Here is a 26,166-nt window from a genome sequence, read left to right as displayed (position 1 = left end):
TCTTCTGTGGGAGCTTTTTCATCTTCTAGCTGTAAATATATCAAGAGCCTCAGACCAAACAATATTTTATATTTTAACGTGTGTGTGTGTGTGTGTGTGTCTGTGGCTTGTCGGACGAGGTGAGCACTGTTGGACTGACAGAATGAATGTAAACTGAGAGGGTATTGTTATAGCCATTATTTATGTTTTGTACTAAAGTGAATGTATTCTCAAGCTGGGCCGTGTTTCTGACAAAAAAAGCATGCGAGGAACGTCTTGGCTGGAAGTCGTTTCAGTGTGGCTGAAGGTTTGTGCCAAATGTAGATTTTAGCTGCTGTGGAAAAACATAAAGATGCTTTTGAGAAATCCGACCTCGTGCTCTTTATGACGCGGTGAATACAGCGTCTGCTTTTTCCTTAAAATATATACGCACACAGTACTTTCCAGAAGTGTGATTATAAAATCCATCTGAGCTTTTTATTTATTTATTTTTTACCTAAACTGATTTAAAGATCTGAAATCCAAAGTTTCCTGTCTGGACTTTTCAGATGTTCGATCCCTGAGTTTAGATGCTTTGATTTGAGGTTTGCAGCTCAGTGATAGAAAATAAATCCGGACCTGTTGTTGCAGGAAGTGCAATTAAAAAAAAAAAAAGGCTAAGTTTATGTTTATGCGAGACAATTCATGTACGTTTATTTAGTTTGGAGACACAACAGATCTCCATTAAAGCTGAAGCTTTGTTCGCATGGCTCAATAAACTCGCCTTCATGTAGTGATTCATTCTTACACTATGATAAATATTTCTCTTCTAGCTTTGGCTTTAATCTAAATGTGTGTCCTCCTGCACCACCTGTCAGTCTCGTGCTGGACTCACACACACACACACACACACACACACACACACACACACACACACACACACACACACACACCTGGTTCGACTGACTGAGGTGTTCAGGAGGATGCTGAGAAATAAAGGATCTCGAGTTCAGTAGACACCGTGCAGCTTAGTTAGTTAAACCGTCTTTGTTTACTTGTTGAGAATATGAGCTCGTTATATATGAAGCTTTTCAGCTACAGCTGCACAGCCATATTGATTCTATATGTTTTATACTGTCACGACCATCATCTGAAGTGAGCAGCGCTGATCGGATCTTCTTTAGAGGTGTGATGCATTCAAGGCCGAGCATGTTTTTTTTAAATTTTCTTATCTTTGTTCAGAAGATGATTTCTTCACGTGATACTGCATCAAATATCCCTCTTAGTGTCAAACGATCAGATGACTAAAATGTGTTACAAGGTTTTCTAACATCCATAAATCTAAAGGTTGAAGAAACATGTTTGATAATCAGGATATTTGCGTCTTGTTTGTAATTTAGAAACACGTGCTGTGAATCTTCAGCTGCCTCACTTTAAGTCACTGCAAAATAATCCACTTTTAAAGTTGCTTACTTCAGATTTATTTAGTCTTTAGATAAGTAATATCCAAAGACGTTTTGTTGAGTTACAGCTTCTTCCCTCTGCGCTCACATGCTGCTCTGCGTGTGGTTTAAAAATGGCGGATAGGTAAACCTAAAGGAGTCATTAAGACGACTAAGAGGGAAAGGACACATGCAGAGTCAGGCTCACAGTCTGGTGTGAGCGAGACAACGTTTTTTTTTATTATTATTTTTTCCATTTTTTACTGTAACTTCTCTCTGATTGTACGTGCTGTTATTAAAACATTTGAAAAAGGTTCAGTCATTATTGGTCACCCTGTCACTGATGGTTTTCTGGGTCTGAAGTTTAAAGACATCCTGTGAAACATGAATACTCCATCATGACACTTTACCTTCAAACGTGTTTTTAGACAAGATGACGAGTTATCAGAAGACCCGGACTGGAAATAACAACCTTTTAGTTTTATTACCAATCAGTTGATGATTATTACCAAAAACAATTCATGAACTTTGATAAAAGACGAAGCAAAGTGACGCAACGACATGGAGGGACATACAGAGCCAGTCAGGAGTCCAGTGGACGACACGAGATAAAGCAACACATCCAAAAGGAGCAGGCTAAGGTCAGACAAGGTCAGACAAGGTACTCAAGGAAACACTATGAACTGGCAACACGAGGGAAGAAACATGAGGTTTACACAGGACAGACAATCAGGGACCACGAGACACAGGTGCGGGTGATTACAAGACACGTGCAGGTAATTAGGGGCGGGGACTTGACTCACAAGGTGAACACAGGAGGAGGATCTGAAACAGAGAGACAGGGGTGAGTAAAACACTAAACATAACCTCGGCTTGTTTGTTTACAACACGCAGACGTGAGCGCGAGGCGCAGGAGGCTGAATATATAGGAGGACATGTGTGAGCATTCAGTCATTAAAATCAGTCAGGTCCAAACTACTTTAATTCCCTTTTCTTTATAAAAGTACAAGCAGACATTACACACCACAAGACGTCAACGTGATCGAGTAAATGATCATAAATCAACACACACAAGTTGACTTTAGTCCACCACAGGAGGGGAAACACGCGGAACAACGGGAAGGTTTGAAATGGATCGATTGGCACTGTTAAACAAAACCAGAGTGGGTTCAAGGATGAAGCGATGTCACACCTTCAGGTCGACGTACAGATACACGTCATCATCTTTTACTCAGGATTCAGAGTTTCACGTCTCTGCAGAAGATGCACGATGACTAAAGTAAAGTATTCCCTTTCCTATCAGAACATGTTTAAAGTAACACGCGTGTTCCTTTGAAGCTAAACCAGCTTAATTTAAGGCTGCTGAGTCTGTGGATGAATGTGTGTTTTATCTGTGACCCTCAAAGGTTGAGTTTCTAAATCCATCAGAGCATTTAAAAAACAAACTTCTCGGTCTCTCTGATAATAATTGAAAGTTTTCTTGAAGCACAAAAAGGAGATCTGCACCTCATCATTTTCTCACAAGGCTCTTTAAGTTTATCAGTTTAATGAGTTGTGAAAATGCGGCTATTATGCAGAATTTGATCCAGATGTATTTTTTTTATTGGACTGATCTCTGCGGGCCTCTTCAGGTCAGAAAGTCTGAAATGATCCACGAAAAGCTTTTTTTTAATTATCACTGAGACATAAAAGTGTAAAACTGATCAGATAAATAATAATGAACCAAGAGATGTAAACATGAGCCGGGTATTACAAATATAACACTTTAAAAACAGTACAGGCTCGTGGGTCCGGACCCAGAACACCCAGCAGGGCCGTAATGAGTTTAAATTAGACGAGCTTCTTCCACACAGGCCAGATTAATGTGTGTTTTTAATAAGCCAGTATGTCTTAGTGAATATTATTCGAACCCCCCGAGTGGAAAAATAAAAACACAAAAGTTGAATTTTCTCTGACCTTTGTTTTCTGCAGAACATTTGATTACTGCTACGTTTCAAAACTCTCCAGGCAAGAAGCCGACGAAACCAAACGTTTACAGCTTCACTAAAACTCAAAGAACGAAGAAAAACAAGAAAGACTCCAAAAGAGCTGCTTGGACGGAAACAGGATTTTGAAATTCCTCTACCTACGACTTTCTAAAATTCAAATGTTTGTCACAGTTGTCAGAAAAAGGGAAACCCAGTGCGAGTTATAAGGCCAACGTTTACTTTTTAAGTGCATGTTTAAATTGTATTCTTCAAATGAGCAGCAGTGAGAAACATGGGAGATCTGAGAATCCAGACATCTCGTCCATTATGAGCTTCCAGCTGCTGTAGTTCATCGTCTGTCAGCGTCACTTCTGCTTTCTTCATGTTAAGTCGCATAAAAGTCCCAAAAATGGTGAAATGTTCAGGCAGTGAACTCGGACTCTTCTGTCCACGCAGCCAAACGAGGACCGGCTGCACGGAGAGTTTGGGGGATTTCAGAGGTAGTCGTCCTCACTGGACGGCTCGTCCTCGTCCTCGTCCTCGTGGTTGTGGTGATAACGGTTGCTGGGGCCTTCTCCAGGATCGTCGCTGCTGGCGGCTGAGCTCTCTCCGGTGAGCTTCGACCCCTCTGAGCTCGCCGAAGGAGTGCGGCTCATCCTCCACAGCTGGCGGGAGAAGGTCCGCCCCCAGCTGCATGGCTGGCCAACGGGGCGCAAGAGCCGGATGAGCTCCACGGCCTCCTGCCAGTAGGAAGTTCACTTGCTTTGGCCCCTCCCGGAGCGCTGCTTGTTCATGGAGGTGAGCATCTGACTGATGTAAGACGTCAGCAGGTCGTCCATCTTGTAGCCCTGCAGGTGTGACGGACACAGACGATACCTTCAGTTTAATAAACCAGGTTTCATTTTCAATAACCAGACAACAGGAATTCTAACTTACTCCCACTATGACCTGAGACTTAAGTTATTTTGCATCAAGTTTTTGTTTGGTACTCAGACGTGTTTGTGCTGCCACCCACCAGCGAGGTCTCACACAGCAGCTTGCTTCCTCTGACCAGGTTGCCGATGGTGATGTGGAAGTAGGTGTTTCCGCTGCTCCAGTTGGAGATCTTGGTGAAGGGGTGTGTGGTCAGGATATCCTGCACACACACACACACACACACACACACACACACACACACAGATGCAAGCCTTGAATATCTGCACACCCTCGGACTCGAGGACGGATACAGCAGAGACAAACGCTGTGTCGACACTTACGGGAGAAATTACAGCGAAGACATGAGAAAAGGCGAGATGAGAGAAAATCAATAAAAGCTCAAACCTTGGTCTTGGGGTCGATGAGGCTGACTCCGTGTTTGTTGATGGCGATCAGCAGGATCTCTGGGAAGTTTGGCTCCGTGGTTTGCTGGAGATTAAACACAGATTCATGTTCGTCATTTATCTGTTACATCTGTGAGGCAGTCAGCTTCTTCCTGGACGCTTCCTTGTTTCCTCCTCCCTTGCATCCTTTCCTCTCAAGTAGGAGAACCTGATTTAATCTACTACATCTATACAAGCAATAGGCGAGAAGCACTCGGTGTGATGTTTGCAGAAGGAGGAACAGACTCGAGTGAGGAAAACAAGGAGACAATCTAAACGAATCTTTCAACGAAAAGAGTCCAATCAGGTGTGTTTACCTTGACTTCAAAGAAGGCGGAGCCAAACGTCGGCCATTTGTAGATGATCTTCAGAAACATGAGTTTGGCCTCCTCCCGTGATTTACCAGCCTGCTTGTTGAAGTACGCGACCACAGACTGCAACGATTACACACAACAACACACAAACATCCTGAATAAATGATCAGCGATGATTTTAAATTCAGTGTTTCCACATCTACAGTTCATTCACGATAGATTCAACACGCAGATTCACCCTTTTCCAGTCGTCTGGTGACATCTGACGGATCAGATCCTGAGGAACCAGCTCGCGGAGCATCTTGGGAATTGTAGGAAAGTGGGATTTGTCGTCCTCGAACTTGACGCGGTAGATGAGGGCTGCAAGTTGGAAAACCTCCTCTCGGGAACACTTGTGGTAGCCTCGCAGGTATTTAGGAAGCTCCTGAGTTCGAGACAACGAGACGGGGAAGACGGTGAAACAAAAACGTGGAGGAGCTCGGGAAGTAACTTTCTCGCAACCTTTTCTGAATAATCCCAAACGGCAAACCTGGTAGTAGTGAAAGATGGAGTCAGCAAAAGAGTCTTTCCCTGGAACCGTGTTGGTCCACAACTTCTTCATGAAAAACACCTGGTAGGTCAGAGACGGGACGATTCCTGCAAGGCGGAGCAGCAGGAAGGTGAAATATCCAGATACAGTGTCTGTTAGAGCTCTTTTGTTTTTGTATATTTGTAAAACTTCTGATACAGACCATCTTTAGCCGGCCGAGATTTCTTGATCCAGTCTGTTAAATGTCTGACGAAGTCGAAGAAAAAATCTCCCTCCGGCACGCTGATCACCTGCAGACGCACACATCAGAGTTTCCTCTAAAGTAACACATGAAGAAGATAAAAGGCTTCATGATGAAATCTAAATCAGAAACTGTCAAGAAGCTGAAAGAGGTCGAAGAACAGTCGGGACCAAATGAAGACAAGCGAGCTCCTCAGAACAGATAAATACTGAAATAATAAACAACACCGCGTCATGTTTTATCAAACGTTGACGACGACCTCCGAATCTCTTTCTCTCTCTCAGCTCTGACCCAGATGAGCCTGCTCTGAAGGCGGTGACAGGTTTAACACAGAAACAATCCTTGACCTCTGACCTTGTCTGAGATTTTGACAAACAGGCTGAAGCCTTCAGGAGATTTGAGCAGCAGCCTGGTCGAGATGTTTTGGCAGAAATCCTTCGCTTTGGTGCCGGACTCCACCTCGAAGGCCTAAAAACGTTTCAGACACAATCTCAGCACTTCTCTCCTTGATAGGTGGAACGTTTTTTGGGTTTTTTTTTTTTTTTGCATACCTCGTCTGTATCGTCAGGAAAGTAGACTTTGTGGAAGATCTGGGTTGTCTTGTGCTGGATGGCCTCCACCTCCACCAAATGAGGGGGATACTTCCTGGATCCGTTTCTGTTTCCAGGGCAAAAACAAAGATGGAGTTCAGTCAAGTAAAGATGTATTTTTAATTTTTAGACCTGGATGGTAAAAACGCAGTCAGGCAGTGTTACCGCAGAGCTTTGTGCAGCCTCTGCATGCAGTCTGCAGACAGCGGGTGGTGCTTCTTGGACTGGAGGAAGCGCTGGATGTGCGGCAGCAGCATGTTACTGGGAGGATACAGACCAGTGCACAACCACAGCAGCTCCCAGCCTTTCTCCTCGCTGTACCTGCAGACACACAGCAACGTTGGCGTTCATGCTCAGGACTTAAACAATCTGCTCCGGTAAGTGTGAGGACGCTGTCGTTTCACACACTTGACGTGGTTGTCGGTGAGCTGCTTGATGATCTGACAGTAGATCTCGTCTTTCAGAGGTTCGGCCTTCAGCGCTCCTTCGAAGATCTGGTCGGTCAGCTCGTTGACGGAGCGCGTTCGTTTGGACGGGTAGTCGCCCATGTACTTCATCATGGGTGGGACGGACGTCAAGGAAGACTAGCGGCCTCTTTAGCTTGATTACAGACGTCAAATATGAATCAACATGTGAGAGAAAAAGTTATTTTAGAAAACGTTTATCTGCTTCCTTCCTGCATCCTGACAACACTTCCGAACGTTTCCCTCTTCTCCTAGCGAAGCATCAAAAATTAAAATCTGCGCTCCATCATTCCTGATTTGTTTAAAGGATATCGATGAAGGACATGCAGGCGTCCTGAGCCAGCTCCTCGTGGTTGACGACCTTCTTCAGCAGAGGCAGTTTGAGCGGCTCTCTGGTGCAGCTCCACATCTTGTCCTTCCCACGATTCTTCGTCACCATCACCCTGCTCAGGGTGTGTTTGGGAGGCGGCCTTGGAAGGAGAATAAAACAAGATGGAGTCGTGTAAGAGAAGTCGACGTCATGTGTTCGTGTTGTTGTTGTGGCGTCCTGAGAGTGTGTACCTGAAGTAATCGTAGGAGAACTCCTCCAGCGTGTACGCTTTCATCCTGCCGTCGTCGCTCTCCGGCATGACGAGCTGTGAAACCCGCACCGACTCCTGACGCTGGTCTGGCGTCATGGTTACCAGCGCCTGTTTGGGGGAGGACACAGACACTGCCGTCGCTGAAACACGACGTAAACTTCCCTCCAATTCAAAAACGACAAGACGAGCAGGAAGCTGCTTTTTTTTTGTTAAACTCTCACCACTATCTCCTGCTGAGGTCGAGTCATGGTGGGCAGGACGTAGACGCAGTCGGCTGGAAAATCTCCTTTTTGATTGGTTCGTTCGTTGACTCCATGAGCCCATCCGGAGTTGAGGACCTGCTCCCCGGTGTCCTGGTCCAACAGGATCAGGTCTCCCTTCCGGAAACTCAGAAACGTGGACTCCTCGCCTGCTTTGGAAACCGGTGCAGAAGAGCGGAGGAGAGAACATGATGATGAACCCTCTCGTGCAGGAAACAGAAACCGACGGTTCAGATTGTGACTTACAAAGTGTCCGAAATCGTCCCATCGTTTATTTTCTTGTATTTTAATGAACCGAAGAAGAAGAATCACAAAAATCGATCCTTAATTGCAGAACTGTCCAGGACTTACTTGGGTTTGGGTTGTCCTGCAGCGCCACCACAAACTTTGACCTCCTTCTCAGGCCTTCCAGAAAGGTCACCACAAGGTCGCGGATGTCCTCCGTGTTGTTGGATGTGAAAGTGTACTCTTCTCCTTTGATGGTGGCCAAAGTAAAACTCTGACTCTGCAGCTTTCCTCCCCTTGAAAAGAAAACCACGCTGACTTTCTCTGCACTTGTTAAACATACATATGAACTGTTGCTGATCCATTCAAACACTCAGGCAGAAGGCGTGACTACAGCTCCCAGCATGCCTCACCTGCTGCTGGAAACAGTGGTGATTTCTGGGAAGGAGAGTTCTAAGAGGACCTGCTCCTGCTCGTCCACAAAATAAACTCCGGTCCAGTTCACGGCGACGATCAGGTCGTTTTTCGGCAGGCTGGGACCTGAAGGGGGACGGAGAGAGAGAGTTTACTGTCGCTCCAGAAGTGATTTGGATGATTCGACGTCCATCTTTAAATCCTCTCTGGTGTCCAAACTCACCTGAGAACTTGAAGGCTTCGTAGAAACGAGAGAAGAGCAGGGGCCACTTGTGGCGAGCGAAGTCCACCACTTCCTCCTTCACCGTCTGAGAGTCGAACCTCTTCTGCGTGTAGATGCCCTGAGCGGACCGAGGCGCAGAGACGACACGTCGATCAGGAGACAGAAAGGAAAAAAGAGCAGATGTAGTTTTTTTCTTAAAAGTGCTGACTCACCTTTTTGTGAGCAGCCATGATGAAATGAGCCCACTTCTCCACCGTCCTCGACGTGCTGATCTCTCTGTCGGGGATGTAGGAGGGGATGAGGCTCAGCAGACGCTCCAGAAGGATCTCTGAGCCGTAGTCGACGTAGTACTGCTGAGAGGCCAGCTCGGCCAGCTCGTCCTTCAGACACAGGGAGAGAGAAAGTGCTCAGCGTGTGTGTGTGTGTGTGAGCGACTTGTAACTGATCGTTTCCGATGACACGCACCCTGTCACAGCGGTACTCTCCGAACTTGACGCCCCTGACGGTCTGCTGGTAGATGAGGTTGGTGGCGACCTGGTCGTCAGCGGGGGAGTGCCAGGGCGTGAAGATCTCCTTCCTGAAGAACAGCCTCCAGGGGGCGTTCCTCTCCTGCGCTCCCTGCTCCTTGGCGTACTGCTCGCACTGTGACACGGCGTCCATCACGTGATCGTTCCCGCTGCCCAGCGAGGACACCTGAGGGAGGAGACGCTGACTGATCCGACCGGTTTTTCGCTCGCTGCCAATTTGTAAACGTTCAGCTTTTTATTCACCCACCTTGTCGAACAGCGCGATGTACAGCGAGAAGCCAAAGCGGTCCCGCAGGTTGACCTTGTCCGATAAGGCGCCGCAGAGCTCCTTGGCCGTGGTGGCGGAGTCGGTCAGCAGCGTTTTGGTCGTGCCGTCCATGAACGTCACCGGCAGCATGATGGGCTTCTTCGACTTGGTGGCCTGACGAATTTAAAATACGACTTCTTCAGGATCATTTCTTGTATTTTCATGGATTTTTACATCAAATATAAAATGTTTAAGATTATTTTATTTCCATTTTTTTTTTAAATGTCTCGTATTCATTTAAACTCACCTGCAGAAAACAGCTGCATGTTGTAGTTTAGTATCTGATTTATTGATTTGTAAACGTGTGCTGCGTCCTGATTGCGTATTGGAACATCGTTTTGTGTGTTAAATTAAAAAGATTCAACACGTGAGACTCGATGGTCCCAGTCTGAGTTTGTACCTGCAGCTCCAGCCAGGACGGAGGTTGTGTTCTCGTGCCGTTGACAAACGTGCGTCTCAGTCTCTCCTCGCAGTACGGGGCGTAACCCGGCGGCCCGCTGCTGATGAAGTTCCTCAGGTACTGTGGGAAAAAGGACACGAGAGACGTGAATGTTATTCATCCCGTGTAGAAAAATGAAATCAGAATAAATCTGTTCTGTTTGAACCTTCGGACCCAGATTTGTGTTTAAGCGGAAAATAAATGGTTTTATTTTGAAAAGTGACTTCCTGACCTTGACAAACTTGTCGGAGGGAGCGAAGCAGCCGACGCACAGAGAGATGAGGATCCAGCCGCGGGCGTGAGAACTCTTCGACGGGTTCTGATTCAGCTGCTTACAGATCTGACAGTAGATTTCATCCCTGACGCACAAAGACACACAGTTTCATTATGAAGTGTGTGTGTGTGTGTGTGTGTGTGTGTGTGTGTGTGTGTGTGTGTGTGTGTGTGTGTTGGCGTACCTGAGAGCTGGTCTCAGGATCCCGTTGCCGATGATGAAGTGAAGTTTCTCGAGGTTCGATGTTGGCCTGTCCTCCAGCATGCTGTTGCCATGGAGACTATACTCCCCATCGTTGAGGCGTTTGGCGACCTGAAAAGAATCCAACTTTAGATTTTTTTAACTCAGCAGATGAAACCACCTGAGCGTCACGCTCTTCTTCTTCTTCTTACCTCCTCCGTGATCTTTGACTTCTTCTTCAGCGTGAGAGACACCAGCTTGTGACGGACGCTGTTCTTCTTCGGGCTTTCAGATTGAGGCGTCTGCAGGCAGAACACGAGACGATGATTCCCTCCATGCTTCACACTTTCACACTGTTTGTTCCCTTCATTCTTAGTTTATTAAGTTATTGATTTTAACTTTGACGCACAACAAGATTTAAAATGGATGAATTTTCTGTTCTTCTATTTTTGTATATAAGACGATGAATCAACTACAAGTCCCAAAAAATCCGTTTTTAAATACAAATCAAAACTCTGCAAATTCAAACAGAGATTCAAAAGTCTAAATTGTGAAACTGAATTTATTGATAATTATTATTATTATTGACGTCCACGCACCACTAGCTCCTAAATAAAACGCGTGAAGAAGCCACAAAGCGTTGTGTGATTATCTGAAGTTCATGTTGATAAAAACACTGTGAGGTGACGATGATGATGATGATGATGATGATGATGATGATGATGATGCGGCACGTTACCTCGCCCTCTCCCTGCAGAACCTGCAGCTCTCTCTTGTACGTCTTCTTTCCCAGCGTCTCGTAGATTTTGGTCATGACTGGGATCTTCTCGCTGCCGTCACTGATGGCCGTGTGGTACTTCGGCTCGGGCAGATCTCCCATGAACCTCAGCACGGTGATCCACACCGCCAGAGCCGCCTGCAGCCGCACACAGAGAACATCCCAAAGGAAACTTCAAGGTTTACTTTATTGTCAATTCCAAAATATGTCAGACATGCAGTGAAATCGAAATGACGCTTCCCCCCTCCCCCATGGTGCAAAATAAAATAAGGTACGGTAAAAATATGAAATAAAATAAGATATTTACACTAATAAAATCTGAATGTGCAATAAGTACAAAGTTAAATAAAATAGATTTTTAAACGTTTATCAGCAGCCTGGGTTCTTCAGTAATCAAAGAAAACATAAATCTCTTCTTTGTTTTTAGAGAAGAGAAACTCAGCTGATTTAGTTTTTTTTGCAGGATTTTAAAATGTCACACGTTCGTCTTCACCGGGGTCGAACACGGGTCGGACTGTTGCGGGCTCAGACGTGACCTACCAGCTGGTCTCCCTCGTCGTCGTGGAACAGCAGAGGCTGTTTGAGAGGTCTTCGGACGTACGTGTGCGTGGTGGTGCCCTGGAAGTAGGTGGCGGCAAACTTTGCAAACTTGTACTCTGACAGATCCTCCTCTTCGTCGTCCTCCGGCAGAGGAAGAGCCTCGTCCAGGTCCTCCTCCTCCCGCTCCTCCTGGTGGCTCCGCTCCAGGTCCTGCAGAGGAGGCAAGACTCAGTCGCCGCTTTCCCCAGAGGAAGATTTAAAATGAGAGGGAAATCCTTCCTCACCTCAAAGCCAGCGGGCGCTTGTCCCTCCTGGCCCGGAAGAGAGCCGGTGGTTCCCAGGAAGCCGAACATCTTGTCCACCATGTCGGAGTCGTTGACGGGCTCCATGCGAGCCTTCTCCATCTGCTCCACCATCTCTTTCTTCCTGCGGGCCTCGTCCTTCTCCTTCCTCTCCAGCTCAGCGTCCTCTTTGGCCAGCTGAGCCAGACGCTCCTGTGAGGACACGGCGTCGTTTTAGTAAACAAAGTCATCTTCATAGCTACGATTTTAAAAATATATATACACAATGTAAAGTTCCCTGCTGGATCTGCAGGACGTCGCCTCGTTCTAGTTTAATAAAAAGTCAGTGATGGGATTTAAGGCGTTAAATGTGCTGCAGCAGGTTTGTGTGTTTTGTCGAGCAGCCCACCTGGTGTTTGCGTTCGGCCTCGGCCTTCGCTCTCTTCGCAGACATCTGATTCCTCAGTTTGGTCTCTTCAGCCAGACGCAGCTTCTCCGCCTCCAGACGCCGGCGATACTGAAGACACGAGTCAAAGTCAACACGTCGGTCCGACAAGCTCTGAGTGATGTTCAGAGTGAAGCGTTTGTGTACCTCTCCTTTCAGCCTCTTGTACAGCCGGCGAGCGATCATCCCTCTGGTGTACGCCTGGATGGTGAAGATGGCCCACAGCCGGTGTCTGAACGCGCGGCGCACCAAGAAGCCTCGACAGCGACCCTGGAAGCCTGTGATTCGCTGACGGGCCACGTGATACGACGCGCACAGCTTCCTGGAGCGAACCAGAGCCTGAAGCCGAGAGAAGCCCGCTCGCATCTGAGTGGATGGAGAGAAAAACAAAAACACACGTCACGAGAAGAAGAAGAAGGAGACTTGAGATGCATCGTGGGTAATATGTGCGTCCTCACAGCTCCGTAGTTCTTCCTGCAGTGAAATCCTCGCCACCTCTTCTGGATCACCACGGCCGACTTCCTCATCTTCAGGAAGTTCGATCTGATGATTCAGTTACACGAACGTTTCACTTTTTAGTAACAAGCGAGAAAGCTGCGTCCTCGTGCTGAAGTTCGGCCTACCTGTCCTTGAAACCTCGAACGACCTTCTGGATGAGGATGACCTTGTCTGTGATGGCTTTGTCTCGCTCGATCTCCAGCAGCATGTCGTGGTGATCCTACAGGAGACGGGAGACAGAGAACCGTTTCTATCTCTCTGACTTCCTGTCTATCCATCCTGCCGGGGACGTCTGGGTGCTGCACTTCCTGCTCGCTTTTTTTTTCTACTTCCTGTTCTGGTTGTTACCAGCTGGGCAGTTCAGTCTGATCAATGTTAGCGCTCAAAACCAAAGAGGCAACGAGTCGACTTTTTCGCTCTGCAAATATCAAACTCACAACTTTGGGATGTTTTTATATATTCGAAGTGAAAAACTAAAAACAAACATCCTGACCTTTAATGTGAAACTAACGACGGCTGCAGAGGAGATTACGAGACGTGTTCAACAAACAGGAGAGCAAAATAATCATTTAAAATAAAGGTCAGAGTTCACTCAGGACATTTTATTTTATTCTCCTGTGAAAACTTTAAACCCTCGTGGAAAAGACGACAGGGAGGCGAACGCTGAACAAACACCAGCTCATATTTTCCTTAAAAAACCCCCAAAAAAACAACAACTGGGTAAAGCAGAGATCTGGTCACCGTGGCAACCAGCCAACGGATGCGCCTTACCAGTGACCTTTGACCTCTGGGCAACAACTGTCCACACATGCAGGGCGGGAAACCAAAACAAACACATGAGCCGTACAAATATCAGACACGCACACGCACGCACGCACACACACACACACACACACACACACACTAAAACACACACACACACACACACGCACAGCAGGAAGCCGGAACACTCAGGATCGCACATGTGCAGAACAAATGTCAGACACACACATACACACACATTTCATGTGACAAAAAAAAGATGGATTCTTTCTTACGCACGCAAAGACACACACACACACACACACACACACACACACACACACACACACACACAGGCATACACACACACTCACAGCAGGAAACCAAAGCAGTCAGTAGATGAGTGAGCTGAAGACGAGCACCGCTGAGCCTCCTGCACTTTAACATTTTCTCTCTTTGGCGCGTTGGGGACTCACACACACACACACACACACACACACACACACACACACACACACACACACACACACACACACACACACACACACACACACTCCGGTTTGTTGAATCCTCCAAGGTCACGGACCAACTCTCTCACCGTCTGTCCGCAGACGCTTGGAACAAATGAAACTGCATGAAATGGAAACCACTGAGACACGTGATGGTGGACAAACACGGGCTGGGTCCAGCGTAGAGCCACACACACACACACACACACACACACACACACACATTGTGCAGACTGATTTTATTAAGAGTCTGAGGTTTCTCTTTGGCCAGATTTTGATTCCATGTGGAGTAATAAATCTCTGTTCATGAGTTTAATAATCTAAGCTGAAAGGGATTAGAGGTTTTGTTTCATCGGATCGTTTGATTGGTCGGTTTACCTTGAGGAAGATCTTTGTCTTTCCCATCCGCCAGTCATCGTCTCTGCCCAGCACGGCCTCTGCGATCCTCTGACAGGTTCCCCTCAGGTCCTCCTGATGGGTGAGAGACATGATACAGACAGACAGAGAGAATTATCTATTATTGATTATTATTATTATTATTGATTTTTTTTAATCGTATCAGCAATTCCAGTAAAAGACGAAAACCAATAGTGACTGGATCTACTAACTTGAACCGTAAAGTGACACACACACACACACACACACACACACACACACACACACACACAGAGCCTGCAGATAGGCAGAGTGAGGGAGGAAACCATAACATAAAGGGGTCCAAAGAAAACAAGACAGCTGGTGGATTGTGGGAAAAACTGCAAGGTGACCAAACAAAGACACACACACACACACACACACACACATCAGGTCATCTTCAAAACACACATACTGTACATACAACCGCACACATTAACACACAAACATACACACACAACACAACACGCTAACTTATGTGCAGTGGTCTAAATAGAAACAATCTTTAAAAACGTCATCCTGTCAAATTCACTCGACAAGTCGAGCTGTTTCTCTCTCTCTCTCACACACACACACACACACACACACAAACAGGAGACGCACACACACACACTACCTGTTTGTACGCTGGTTTGACTCCGGGCATGAGCACCCTGTAACGGTCTACAAACTCCACAAAGGTGTAACGGATTGGATATCCTGCACGGCGGATCCGAATAGTCTCCATCATACCCGAGTACCTCAGCTGTCGCACACACAGCTCCCTGTCAAACAACTGAACACACACACACACACACACACATTTTCCACATGTTGTGACCCAGAAGCCTGAATGTAAAACACTCTGAGATAAATCAACACTGCAGAGAAAGGCACAAATCAGCAGCTGCTGTTTAATGATTCATGAGAATCTCTCAGATTTTAAGTCTCTAAAATGGGAACACTTGAGGTTCTTTCCTCCTCTAAATCTGGAAACAAAAATCTTTGGGCTGTGAACGATTCAAGTACTTTTAGGAACGTCATACTGGCCTTTAAGGAATTTAAAAAACAAACCCTGGTGTTTGATTTACAGGCAGCTTCAGTGGACTAAAGACGAAGTGTAGGAAGGACTCACCATGGGTTTCTTGTACTCGTTGGGTTTGATGCAGCGGACAAAGAAAGGCTGGCAGACGCTCAGAGTTCTCATCAGCAGCTCCAGAGATCTTTTAAACTGACTGCTGAGAGTGGGAGAACGCTTCCTGGTCTCTGCCCCCTGAGGATGCACACACACACACACACACACACACACACAGATTGACAACAGTGTAGAAAGTGTCAGGGTCAGAAACAATGAGCACTCTTTTTTTTTCTCTTCCTGAGCTCTGACACTAACCTTTTTCCTCTTTTTGTGTCTCTAAATATAAAAGTCTGTGTCTGGCTGACTCTGCAGATTCAGAGTTTTAAAAGCCAATCAAAAGTTGTGACAGGAAAAGGCAGATATGTTCAGAGGAAGGAGGAGGAGGAGGAGCTGCACTAAAACAGTCAATTCATCAACTTCTTTATCTGACAGGTAAATCCACCAGAAACTCTTTTTGTGAAGTGAAACTGACGAGTATTTAAAGTCTAAAACTGAGGATTTGAAGATTTAATTTAGCGCGTTACTTTAGTTATATCTTGTATCTGACTACTTGTCGCCCTCTAGCGGTCAAGAAGAGGGACTACAGTCTTTAAATCGTAGTTTACATAAATCCGGTTAATGTCAGGGTGACGTCGGAGGTGAAGTTTAGCTCATTAATGAAGATAATTTACGCTACAGGGAGCTGGAAGGGAAGACAACAGAACACGTGCACGTGTAAAGAGAGGCGACGCGTCCAGAGCCTATTTGCACGGTAGCAGATCTCAACATAACACCCCGGAACAAACAACCCGACGCTTATGTATTTAACAAAGTTGATAAAGACAATTGGAGAGCATTATTCAACACCGGGGACCTGATGTGTTAAAAGCCAGAACAATGGAGGGATTTCTGAGTGTTGTATTGATCAGACGGTGAGTCTGTTTTTTTTAAAAACATTTGGTCTAAATTGTACATTATAAGTGTCTTTACTGAAGACTGCAGAATCTGATAGAAAGTTCCCCTGAGTTCTTTTTAATTTTGTATATAACAGGTTACACCATGTCAACTTGAACTTTACTTAAATTGGTCATAAATTTTTCAGCACGATTTTAAGACCAGGATTAAAACATTTCAGGACTATGATGAAGAAAATGACAAAATTTATAAACTAAAACTATAATCAAACATAACAGTAATTTATTTTGAGCTGAGAAGACATGCTGAACATAAAACTATGAGTTTGAAATGAGTTCAAATAAATGAATGAATGTGTTTGATGGAAAGATGAGGAGCTGAATGGATGGAGACGTCTGAAGGACAGACGTGTTTCTCATTTTACCTTGAGAGGAGATCTAGCAGGAAGACCTACCAAACTAGTGGCAGCTCGACCACATAGAAACTGACGTGAAGCAGCACACACACAAACACACAAACACAGGGACACAGAGGGGACACACAGAGGGGACACAAAGTGGACAGTGATGTTAACTCTGAGCTGGACATTACTGAGAAACATCAGAAGAAGAAGAGTCGGAGCTTCCCGTGAGGTTTTGTTGAACTGTTAGCTGTGATGTAAAGACCTTCCTCGTGTGTGTGTGTGTGTGTGTGTGTGTGTGTGTGTGTGTGTGTGTGTGTGTGTGTGTGTGTGTGTGTGTGGTGATGATGATATACCATGGCGACATCAGCGTGGAAGATTTGTTTGATGAACTTGTTCTTGGACGAGTGGACCAGCTGGATGATGTCTCCGTATAGAGTGTCTCTGTTCTTCTCCAGGAAGCCTGCAGGACAGTCAGAGGACACTTTATAAAACCATCTGTGGACATTATAATTATTTCTTCTCAGCACACAAAGAACATGCAAGTTCACAACCAGCGCTTTTATTCCCAGGAAAAACAAAACAAAACACTGACACAGGAATAAATGGAAGCTGTTGATTTGAATGACCTCTGACCTCGTGTCTCGTAGTAAACGACTCCAGCGAAGTGTTGGATGCCAAACTGGGTCTCGTGGTTGTTCTTCGGAGGGATGTAGTTAGTGTTGACTTTGTGTTGGAAGTTCAGCTTGTTCAGCATAGTGGTGTCTGTGCCCTGCAGGACACACACACACACACACACACACACACACACAAACACACAAACACAGAAGTAAGAAGTTTCTTCTGACCTCGAAACAAGTCGTTTAGTCTAAAATGAAATTAGCGTTTGCTGCAGATGTTCTCTCTCTCTTTTGATCTGCACCACTTCCTCTGTGAAATCTCTATTTGTTGGTCTTTTAATGCTCCGATGTTTCGGCAGCTGTGTGTGTCTGCAGTTTGGGGTTGGACCCTTCAGGCTACGCTGAGTTTTCTGGAGCTAACACTGCTAACGCTGCTAACACTAACAACAATCTGCTGAAGATGCTGCAGGAGATGCTAAATCCTCGACTGTTTATCAGTCACTGTTTATGATCTGACAGCTTCGACCTCTGACGCTTCCATCATCGCCCGTCCGAGTGTGTGCACCTTTGGAAACTTGCTCTCCTCGTCGATGAGCGAGATGATGTTCATGGGTTTGATGGCGATCATGTCCAGAGCGTCCTGGTTGTCGGTGAACTCGATGTGCTGCCAGTTGATGTTCTCCAGGTTGTACTCCTCCTGCTCCAGCTTGAAGACGTGACGCACGAAGAACTGCTGCAGGTTCTCGTTGGCGAAGTTGATGCACAGCTGCTCGAAGCTGCAGAGATGAAGTCGGCATGTGTCAACTTTGTGCGTGTGTGTGTGTGTGTGTAGCCACAGTGTGTGTGTGCGTGTTGTACCTGTTCACAGTGAAGTTCTCAAAGCCGAAGATGTCCAGCAGTCCGATGGAGCGTCGGAGAGCTTTGGGTTGTAATGATGCAGGCTTGTAAATAGCTGCATTGATTTTCTCCACGATCCAAACAAACAACCTGCCGTAAATTCCCTGAAAATAACAAACGCAGACGTTTTCATTCTTTATCAGTCTGCAGTTTATTTTTCAGATGCTAATCACCTGATTTCACAGCCAAAGACCCAAAGACCCTTAATTTACTGTGCTCAACATGTCACTCCTACACTGGGCTGCAGGGGGCGCTGTTGCTCATTTAAAGCAAAGATGTTCTCAGATGTTTGAATACTTAAAGCAGGAGCTTTGCAGATGTTTGAGGAGGGAAAAACATCATTTAGTGTTTGATCTTTAAGAGTGAGAGACCGAAGTGAAAACTGATGTCTCTGTTTGACCCAAACATTTAAACGAAATGACAGTTATTATATTATTTTAAACACCTGCCTCGGTGTGAGAGGAGACGATTCAACAAACAGCCTTTTTTACATTTCATGCAGCAAACAGCAAGACTGATTTTAATGTGCTTAAAAAAACAGTAAGATGACATTTAAGGCAGAAAACCCCCAGGGGGCGCCAAAATCAACACATATGTAAAGTTCCTCACAGGAGCTTTAAGTTTGATTTGATAAATATACAAATATGTGAGTAACACTGCTCAGGTTACTGTCTTATCTTCTCATAAGTATAGATGTACACATGTAGAAACGTTAATAAAATACTGTTTTGATGAGTTCGTTGTGTTTCACCTTCACAAAAGCGTCACGCACATCCAGAGCCTGCTCCATGCTGAGCGGCGTGGAGACGGTCTCTCCTCGAGTGATCAGAGTACGGCTGGTCAGACAGTTCATCAGGTCCTTACCGTCCACCTGGAGACACACACACACACACACACACACACACACACAGATTAACCATACCTCACAGAAACAGATGTTGTGTGTGTGTGTGTGTGTGTGTGTCTGCTTCACCTCCAGTAGCGTCGAAGCTGTGGTGAGGTGAGCACTGCGGACAACCTCGCAGGCATCCAGGTTGTCATAGTTACGAGCTGCAGGGTGAAAAGATCATACATTTATAAAGATTTATGAAGATTATCTGAAAGTTACACTTCAGAAAAAAACAAACTGTGAGTGTGTGCAAGAGGTTAAAAAAAAAAAAAAAAAAACTTTCTCAACGCCTCAAACAAAACAACAAAACATTGAACTCGAGGGAGCAGAAATCAAACCCCCAAAATATGTTATTCCTCATGTTGAGTTTGTTTTTTGTTATTCTCTTTCAGAGAGAGACGGAGCAGTGCTAAACATGACTCAGCAAAAAGCCTTACCATCATATCTGAGGTTTCCCATGTGTAAGATAGCAGCCAGCAGTTTGGTGATCTCCCAGTTCTCTTTGTCTGTGAACATCAGAACCTGCAGGATGAAAACAAGCGGATCAGCTTCCAGTTTAAAACACAGGCAGCTTGTTTGTCAGAACTGCTGTCAGGGTGCGTTCGCTGTCAGGACCTTCATGGCAGAGCGGATGTTGGAGTACTCCTTCATGTCGTCTCGGCCGTCGCACACTGTACAGTTACCCTGCAGAGACACAGAGGGGTGGATGGGAAATTGAGTTTTTTTAAAAAGAGACTTCTTAAGGGTTATCAAATATTGAAAATGATCAAATAAAATGCAGCCGAGTGCAGAGTCGACAGTTTGGACGATCTGGAGGAGAAACTGGACTCACCATGGTCAGGTAGGTGTAGTCGGTGGCTTTGCTCAGCCCCACTTTCTTCTTCTCGTCTGCCGTCATGCCTTTGAGCATGCAGTAAAAGACGTGGTAGTTCCTCTCATCAGACGCCTGCAGAGAGAGAGAGAGAGAGAGAGAGAGAGCGTGTGTGTCGGGTCATTCACTCGCAGTGATCACCGAGGTGTGTGTGTGTGTGTGTGTGTGTGTGTCCTACCTGCCGACACACCCGGGATTTCTCCAGCAGGTATTGCTCTATCTTGGCTCCCTCGATGGCTCCTCTCTTGTTGAAGTGGATGTCGATGTATTTGCCGAAACGAGATGAGTTGTCGTTGCGGATTGTTTTAGCGTTTCCAAAGGCTGTCAGAAAAAACACAATTAAAAAAAACCTGTTATGATAATATCTCGTGCATGCAGGGCGTCGATCAGGCAGGTCGCTCTCACACATTGATCCTCCTGCAGTCTCAGAAGACGGGGACAGGTTGAGTCTCGGGGTCCTTTTGCAGCAGACATTAACTTTTTTTTTTTTTTAACGTTTTGTTTTATTGCATTCCTCCAAAGTAAGTTTTGATTGTCTTCACATATAGACGTTGTCTAAGGGGCCCCTGACCCCCTTGGCCCCTGGCCCCCGTCCTGAGATCCCTTCAGGGTTCTGAGGTGTGACGTTTCCCTTCAGGTGAGACTTTTAGCAGCGAGCTTGATTAAAGTGTAAATGATGCCTGCGGATCTGATGTCCTCTCCGAGGTCACGTCCCGCGCTCAGACACAGACGCACCCTCAGTCTGCTGACTTTGCACTGCACCTGCACCTGCGTGGTGTGTGTGTGTGTGTGTGTGTGTGTGTAAAACTACCTCCCTTTTCATACTAACAACATGCTTTTAACTTTACTTGCAATATCATTTAAAACGCCTCGGCTTCAGTTACAGACTGGTGCAAAGGGGAGGAGCTCCTTTTGTGACCCTCCTCTTTAATCTGAAGCTTCCCTTCACGAGTCTAAGTGTTAGTTTCAGACAAAGACCCATCATCTGTCTATCAGTATCATTAACAGTTCAAACATCCACAGCAGTGAGGTGAAGAGTCACGTCTGGGAGCTGATACCTTCTAGTATGGGGTTTGCTTCCAGGACCTGCTGTTCGATCCAGGAGTGTTGACCGCTGATGGCTGCCAGGAACTGAAGGATCAGTTTGGTGCTCTCCGTCTTCCCTGCTCCCGATTCTCCACTGATGAGATCACACACACACACACACACACACACACACACACACACACACACAGGCTGCTTGTCAAAGGAGAATATGGTGGTTGTAGTTGAGCTGCGTGAGTCTGTTCTCGTCTCTACCTGATGATGCAGCACTGGTCCCGGTTGTTCCTCTGCATGTTGAAGTAACAGTTGTCTGCGATGGCGAAGATGTGGGGAGGCATCTCGCCGATCTTCTTGTTGGTGTAGAGGCGGATCTGGTCGGCTGTGTAGATGGGCAGCAGCTGGTACGGGTTGACGGCCACGAGGATGGAGCCTGTGTACGTCTGCACACACGGGGAAGGAAACATGTTGTTGTTGTGGTGGATCCTAGGACAATAATTCTCCACGTGTAACTAAAGCTCTCTTTGTTGTTTTCTCAATAATTGAATCAAATCAGAAATAACTCAATAAATCCATAAAAGTCTGAATGTGCTGTTTTGTTTTCTGTGCAGGTTCTTCATTTAATATTCAGTCGATCGCTCTCTGCTCGCCCTCCAGACGGAGAGCACACGGAGCCGGAGGTGTTGAAGGGTCGATGAGGATGACGCCGGGTTTGTCGCTCAGATGGCGAGGATGACAATGAGAGTGTATCGGTGTTCGCCACTTGAGAACAGGCGGCCATGTTGCTCTCAAATCACCTCGTACCCGGGCTGCAGCTCGGAGCTTAGTCTGAGCTGAATATACGGCGAAGCATCATCTTTGAGGACGATGGTTTCCTCTGATGTCGTGCATCGTGTTTGTCAAACGTATGACATGCAGCATGCGTGCAGTTTATGCAGCTTTTGGGTCATGCTTGACATGCATGAGCTGACTTACCCTGCCACCACAGTTTGTCTTCAGAGGATTCAGGAAGAAGGGAAGGAGAGAATAAAGAAGCAAGAAAAATGAAACGAGAGCAGAAAAGCTGCCGAGGAAGGATTCATATTCAGATTATCAGTTAAGATCATTTAAAGCCATGATGACGTTTTAAAGCTTATTTAGGTCTTTTCGAGCAGCTAATAATGACTGAACGTTGATCTTACATCCAGCGAGCGAGAAAATCAATCATGTGCAAGATGAGTTGTTTTTCTGATGCTGATAGTTTCTCTCTTTTTTTGCAAATGCATAAAAATTCGCAAAGAGAAAAGTGAAAGATCCCGGCGACTCAGAGGTTTTTTTTCTGCATCGTCACTGAGAGACGCTGAGAGTCAGTCGGATGTTTTGATTCACCTGCTCGTAGACGGCTTCTCTCAGGTCTCGTAGTTTTAATGGAAGCAAAGAAGAGAGAGAGAGAAAAGTCCTGAATCTAAAACCAAAACTGAAAAGTCAACTCTGACTGAGTTTAAGGTCCACACTTCACACTCATCTATTGCTGTGTGAATATTACTGACCAATCACAGGAGCCTGTTAGATACTCAGTCTGTTATCTGCTGCTGGAGAAAAGTCGTGTGTTTTGTTTTCAGTCTGAACTGTTTTGCTGACTAGATTTGTAAATAGTAAATGGACTTGAGTTTTTTATGTCACACCGACACATTCACACGCTGACGGCAGAGGCTGCTGTGTAGTGAGACCATCAGAATCAGCTTTATTGGCCAGGTGTGTTTAACACACAAGGAATTTAACTTCTTCGCCCTCTTTGTATAAATGTAAACATTAAATAATAATTAACTGAAAATAGACTTAATATGTACAAGTTTAAATAAGATCATATTGCAGTGGAAGTAGCTAATCCCATATATACGCCTCCGATTCGGGCTATTCGGGCTTAAGTGTCTTGCTCAAGGACACATCGGACATGTTCCTGGAGAAGCTGGGGATTGAACCCGCAACTCAGTCGGACCATTGTGCAAGTGCTTAAAAACCAAGACAAAGATTTAAGAAAGAAATCCGAGCAGGAAGTTGAGAGAAACGTCTTCATCTCTCGGTTCTACCAGTAAAAAGTAACTTGTCATTGAACTGAGTTGATGTCATGTCGGAGGAACGCGTCTTTGAGAGCGTCTCAGTTGAACTCACATATATAAGTTTGTCTCTGTATCGTATGAGCAGGTTGCGGAGGATGCCGGCTTCGTTGAGGTCTCCCAGGCGGATCATGTCCTCCACCCCGTGGATGGAGGTGGGATGCATCGGCTTGATGTTGGTGGCATTCTGAGGGGAGATCCAGTGTTCCTGCAGAGCGAGGAGGTCGTGATCATATAAAACGATTAGTCATTTCATTCGTCTCGGGTTCAGCGTGAAAGTAGAGAGGAAGCGTTACGGACTTACATTTCCTTCATCATCCAGAACTTGGATCTGTCCTGAGTCGCAGAGTTTGACCACCGCGCCGATCGGCACCTCAAACTCCCGGCCGGTCTTCAGGTCCAGCCAGACGTAGTCGCCCTGGAAAGAAACCACGACGTTGGGTGGGTTTAATTAGCTCAGAATCACAAGTCCAATCATGAAACAGAATCAGAACTGATCAGAACATTTGATTCATAAGTTAATTGTAAGTTGATACTACATCTGTAGCAGCTGCTGAGACTCGTCAGGAGTTGTAAATTAATTCCAGCATGTCGTCAGAAAAAGTGAAACTAAAGCCCGGAGGATGTTCTGGTCCAGACAGACTCGGAAGTTTGGGTTGAAAAGGCTTTTGCAACTTTGAAGGCTGAAACATGCAGATTGTCTGTTCCTACCAGAAATACAGACTCGACTTGACAGAAAGTAAAGAAGTTTATTTTTGTTGTTGTTCAAATGGTTGAAAGACTTTAGAGGACTTTAAATATCTTCATCTTTTTACTTGTGTTGAAAAAGCTTCTGGACTCTGCTTGTTTAATCTTTAATCTGAGAGAGTTTTTTTAATCCTGTGCAGCTACAGAGAGACATTTACCTACACAAAGGTTCATGTTGGTGTTTTATGCCTTTATTACGAGATGGACAGAAATCAGAGAAAGAGAGGAAATCCGCCACAGGCTGGATTTGAACCTTGGACTGCAGCCTCCACACACAGCGCGCTCACTAACCTCGAGGTTACCAGCGATTAATGCAGTGTTCAGATCCTTGTTGATTCTGGGGTTTAGTTTGAGTTTGATCCAGAACATGTTAAAGTATTTCTTAGGACGTCTGTCTTTCTGCACCTTGTTTTGCCTTGAGTTCTTCTCAGAGCTTTAGATCCATTCATCTCCAAGCAAATCTCACAGAAATCTCAAAGATTTTGTCAAAGTCAGACGGACGTCAGACTGAGCTGAGACACTCTCAGCGGTTTGAATTCAACAGAAAGGCACCGATCACACGTTCTCGAACACCTGAGGACAGTTGATCAGACTTCAGCAGGGCACAAAAGTCTTCAAATATGATCTAATATTAGAGAATGATTAAGAGATGTGTAATAATAAAGAGACACTCGTGGCTATACTCTGATCAAGAATTAGCAAGCAAGAGCTTCAGCAGCGAGGATTAAAACAAACACAGACTTGAAGTTCTGCATGTAGATGGTTTGACTTCTCAAATCCAGACGAGCTGTTTCCCTGGTTCTTTAAAAAAAACCAAGACGACTTATGATAAGAAGTGTTTCTACTCATGGAGCTCACTCTTCAGAGGATCCAAACAGCTTTATGACTGTTTAGTTCATTTAACTTTGTTTCTTTTCCCCATAAGTCACATTATTCCTGAGTTTTATTGATCGCCTGTTGTCACAGATGTTTCCCTCGTAGTAACTGAGCAGAGAGAGCAGGGATAAACTCCCCTCCAATTTGTCATACAAAAGAATCATGTGAGAACATGGGCTAGCATCTTTGGGCAGTGGGCCCAATCACCCACTATCTAGTTTGAACTGAAAATCTTCCTTTCAAATTTACGTTTGTCTCTACACACACACACACACACACACACACACACACACACACACACACACACACACACACACACACACGTTGCAGCTTGGAGCTTTTTGCTCCAATGTTTTTTTGTTTGTTTTTGATCATGTAATAAGTAAACATTGATTTTGTACGACAAATTATTGTGGATGGAGAACGAAAGGCTGAGATGACACTTCTGCACAGTGACAGACAGAGACTTTACTTGGTGTAGTTATGGCACAAGGCAGCCCGTCTGTGGTCAGGAACCCAAAGACAGGAAAGCTGTTTGTTTCTATGATGTACAAGTTAAATATCTGTTTCTACTGAATTGAAGATTTAAGAGACGGTGCCACAAATTGATGCCTTTGTGGTTTTTAATATCATACAGCAAGGCCGAACCACCCACACACACACACACACACACACACACACACACACACACACACACACACAACACACACAGGTACACTTAAAAACGTAAACATGGTGTTCAGATGTACAATTAGGATTCATTTCTCCAAACGCATTCAAACAGCAGAAAAGCACGTTTGTGTGGTTCAGGCATCAAACACTAAATTCTGTCACTGAATCATTGATGATGAACGCATGAATGAAAGGCAGACCAACACTGATCAGATAAAGAGATACACTTAAGATTCATGAGAGCAAACACACACACACACACACACACACACACACACACACGTACCGGCATAAGTGTGATGTGTTTCACCACTGTGTTGACGTTGCGTAGCAGCGCCCATTTAGCCAAATCCTTCTCATAGAGCTCCGCATAGCTCCGCCGCCTGTACATCTTCACGTGTGTTGAACAAACCCAAACACCCGGACAAATTATATCCAATGGTACCAAACCCACGAGTCCAAAAAATGTCCTCTATAGCAGGAGAAGAGCGTCCGACATTAGTGTACGGTAAATGTCCTTTAGAGTGGATGATTTCCAAATATCCAG

The 26,166-nt window shown here is 45.4% G+C and overlaps 1 protein-coding gene across 1 annotated transcript; it reads right to left on the bottom strand.

Annotated features, from left to right (window-relative positions):
- Positions 1 to 2,638: 2,638 nt before the first annotated feature.
- Positions 2,639 to 26,166, bottom strand: myo7aa (myosin VIIAa). The gene is made up of 49 exons (XM_079354304.1): positions 25,906 to 26,166; positions 23,629 to 23,742; positions 23,380 to 23,532; positions 21,487 to 21,671; positions 21,246 to 21,367; positions 20,366 to 20,508; positions 20,149 to 20,262; positions 19,932 to 20,000; positions 19,754 to 19,838; positions 19,401 to 19,477; positions 19,179 to 19,298; positions 18,389 to 18,531; positions 18,096 to 18,306; positions 17,547 to 17,682; positions 17,267 to 17,373; positions 15,614 to 15,751; positions 15,116 to 15,274; positions 14,464 to 14,556; positions 12,961 to 13,055; positions 12,796 to 12,880; positions 12,485 to 12,703; positions 12,302 to 12,409; positions 11,896 to 12,105; positions 11,612 to 11,821; positions 11,033 to 11,209; positions 10,506 to 10,595; positions 10,298 to 10,425; positions 10,072 to 10,198; positions 9,801 to 9,920; positions 9,341 to 9,514; positions 9,032 to 9,259; positions 8,779 to 8,946; positions 8,567 to 8,684; positions 8,343 to 8,469; positions 8,056 to 8,225; positions 7,666 to 7,856; positions 7,425 to 7,552; positions 7,176 to 7,333; positions 6,808 to 6,961; positions 6,565 to 6,720; positions 6,361 to 6,466; positions 6,164 to 6,277; positions 5,771 to 5,858; positions 5,569 to 5,675; positions 5,278 to 5,463; positions 5,043 to 5,159; positions 4,688 to 4,771; positions 4,383 to 4,502; positions 2,639 to 4,215 (listed from the first exon to the last, which is right to left on the bottom strand). Exons 1-49 carry the CDS (start codon positions 26,008 to 26,010, stop codon positions 4,123 to 4,125), a joined length of 6,630 nt encoding a protein of 2,209 aa, XP_079210430.1. The 5' UTR covers positions 26,011 to 26,166; the 3' UTR covers positions 2,639 to 4,122.

The sequence above is a fragment of the Symphodus melops genome (assembly GCF_947650265.1).
Source record: "Symphodus melops genome assembly, chromosome: 10".
Lineage (NCBI taxonomy): Eukaryota > Metazoa > Chordata > Actinopteri > Labriformes > Labridae > Symphodus > Symphodus melops.
Note: the sequence above shows the minus strand (reverse complement) of the source record. Positions and strands in the feature narration are given on the sequence as shown.

Coding starts and splice junctions, on each gene's coding strand:
- myo7aa (XM_079354304.1), bottom strand. CDS start 26,010: ATGTACAGGCGGCGGAGCTATGCGGAGCTCTATGAGAAGGATTTGGCT. Junction 18,307..18,388: donor GAGAACTTCACTGTGAACAG/GTACAACACGCA, acceptor TCATCTCTGCAG/CTTCGAGCAGCTGTGCATCA. Junction 12,106..12,301: donor AGGCCGAACGCAAACACCAG/GTGGGCTGCTCG, acceptor GTGTCCTCACAG/GAGCGTCTGGCTCAGCTGGC.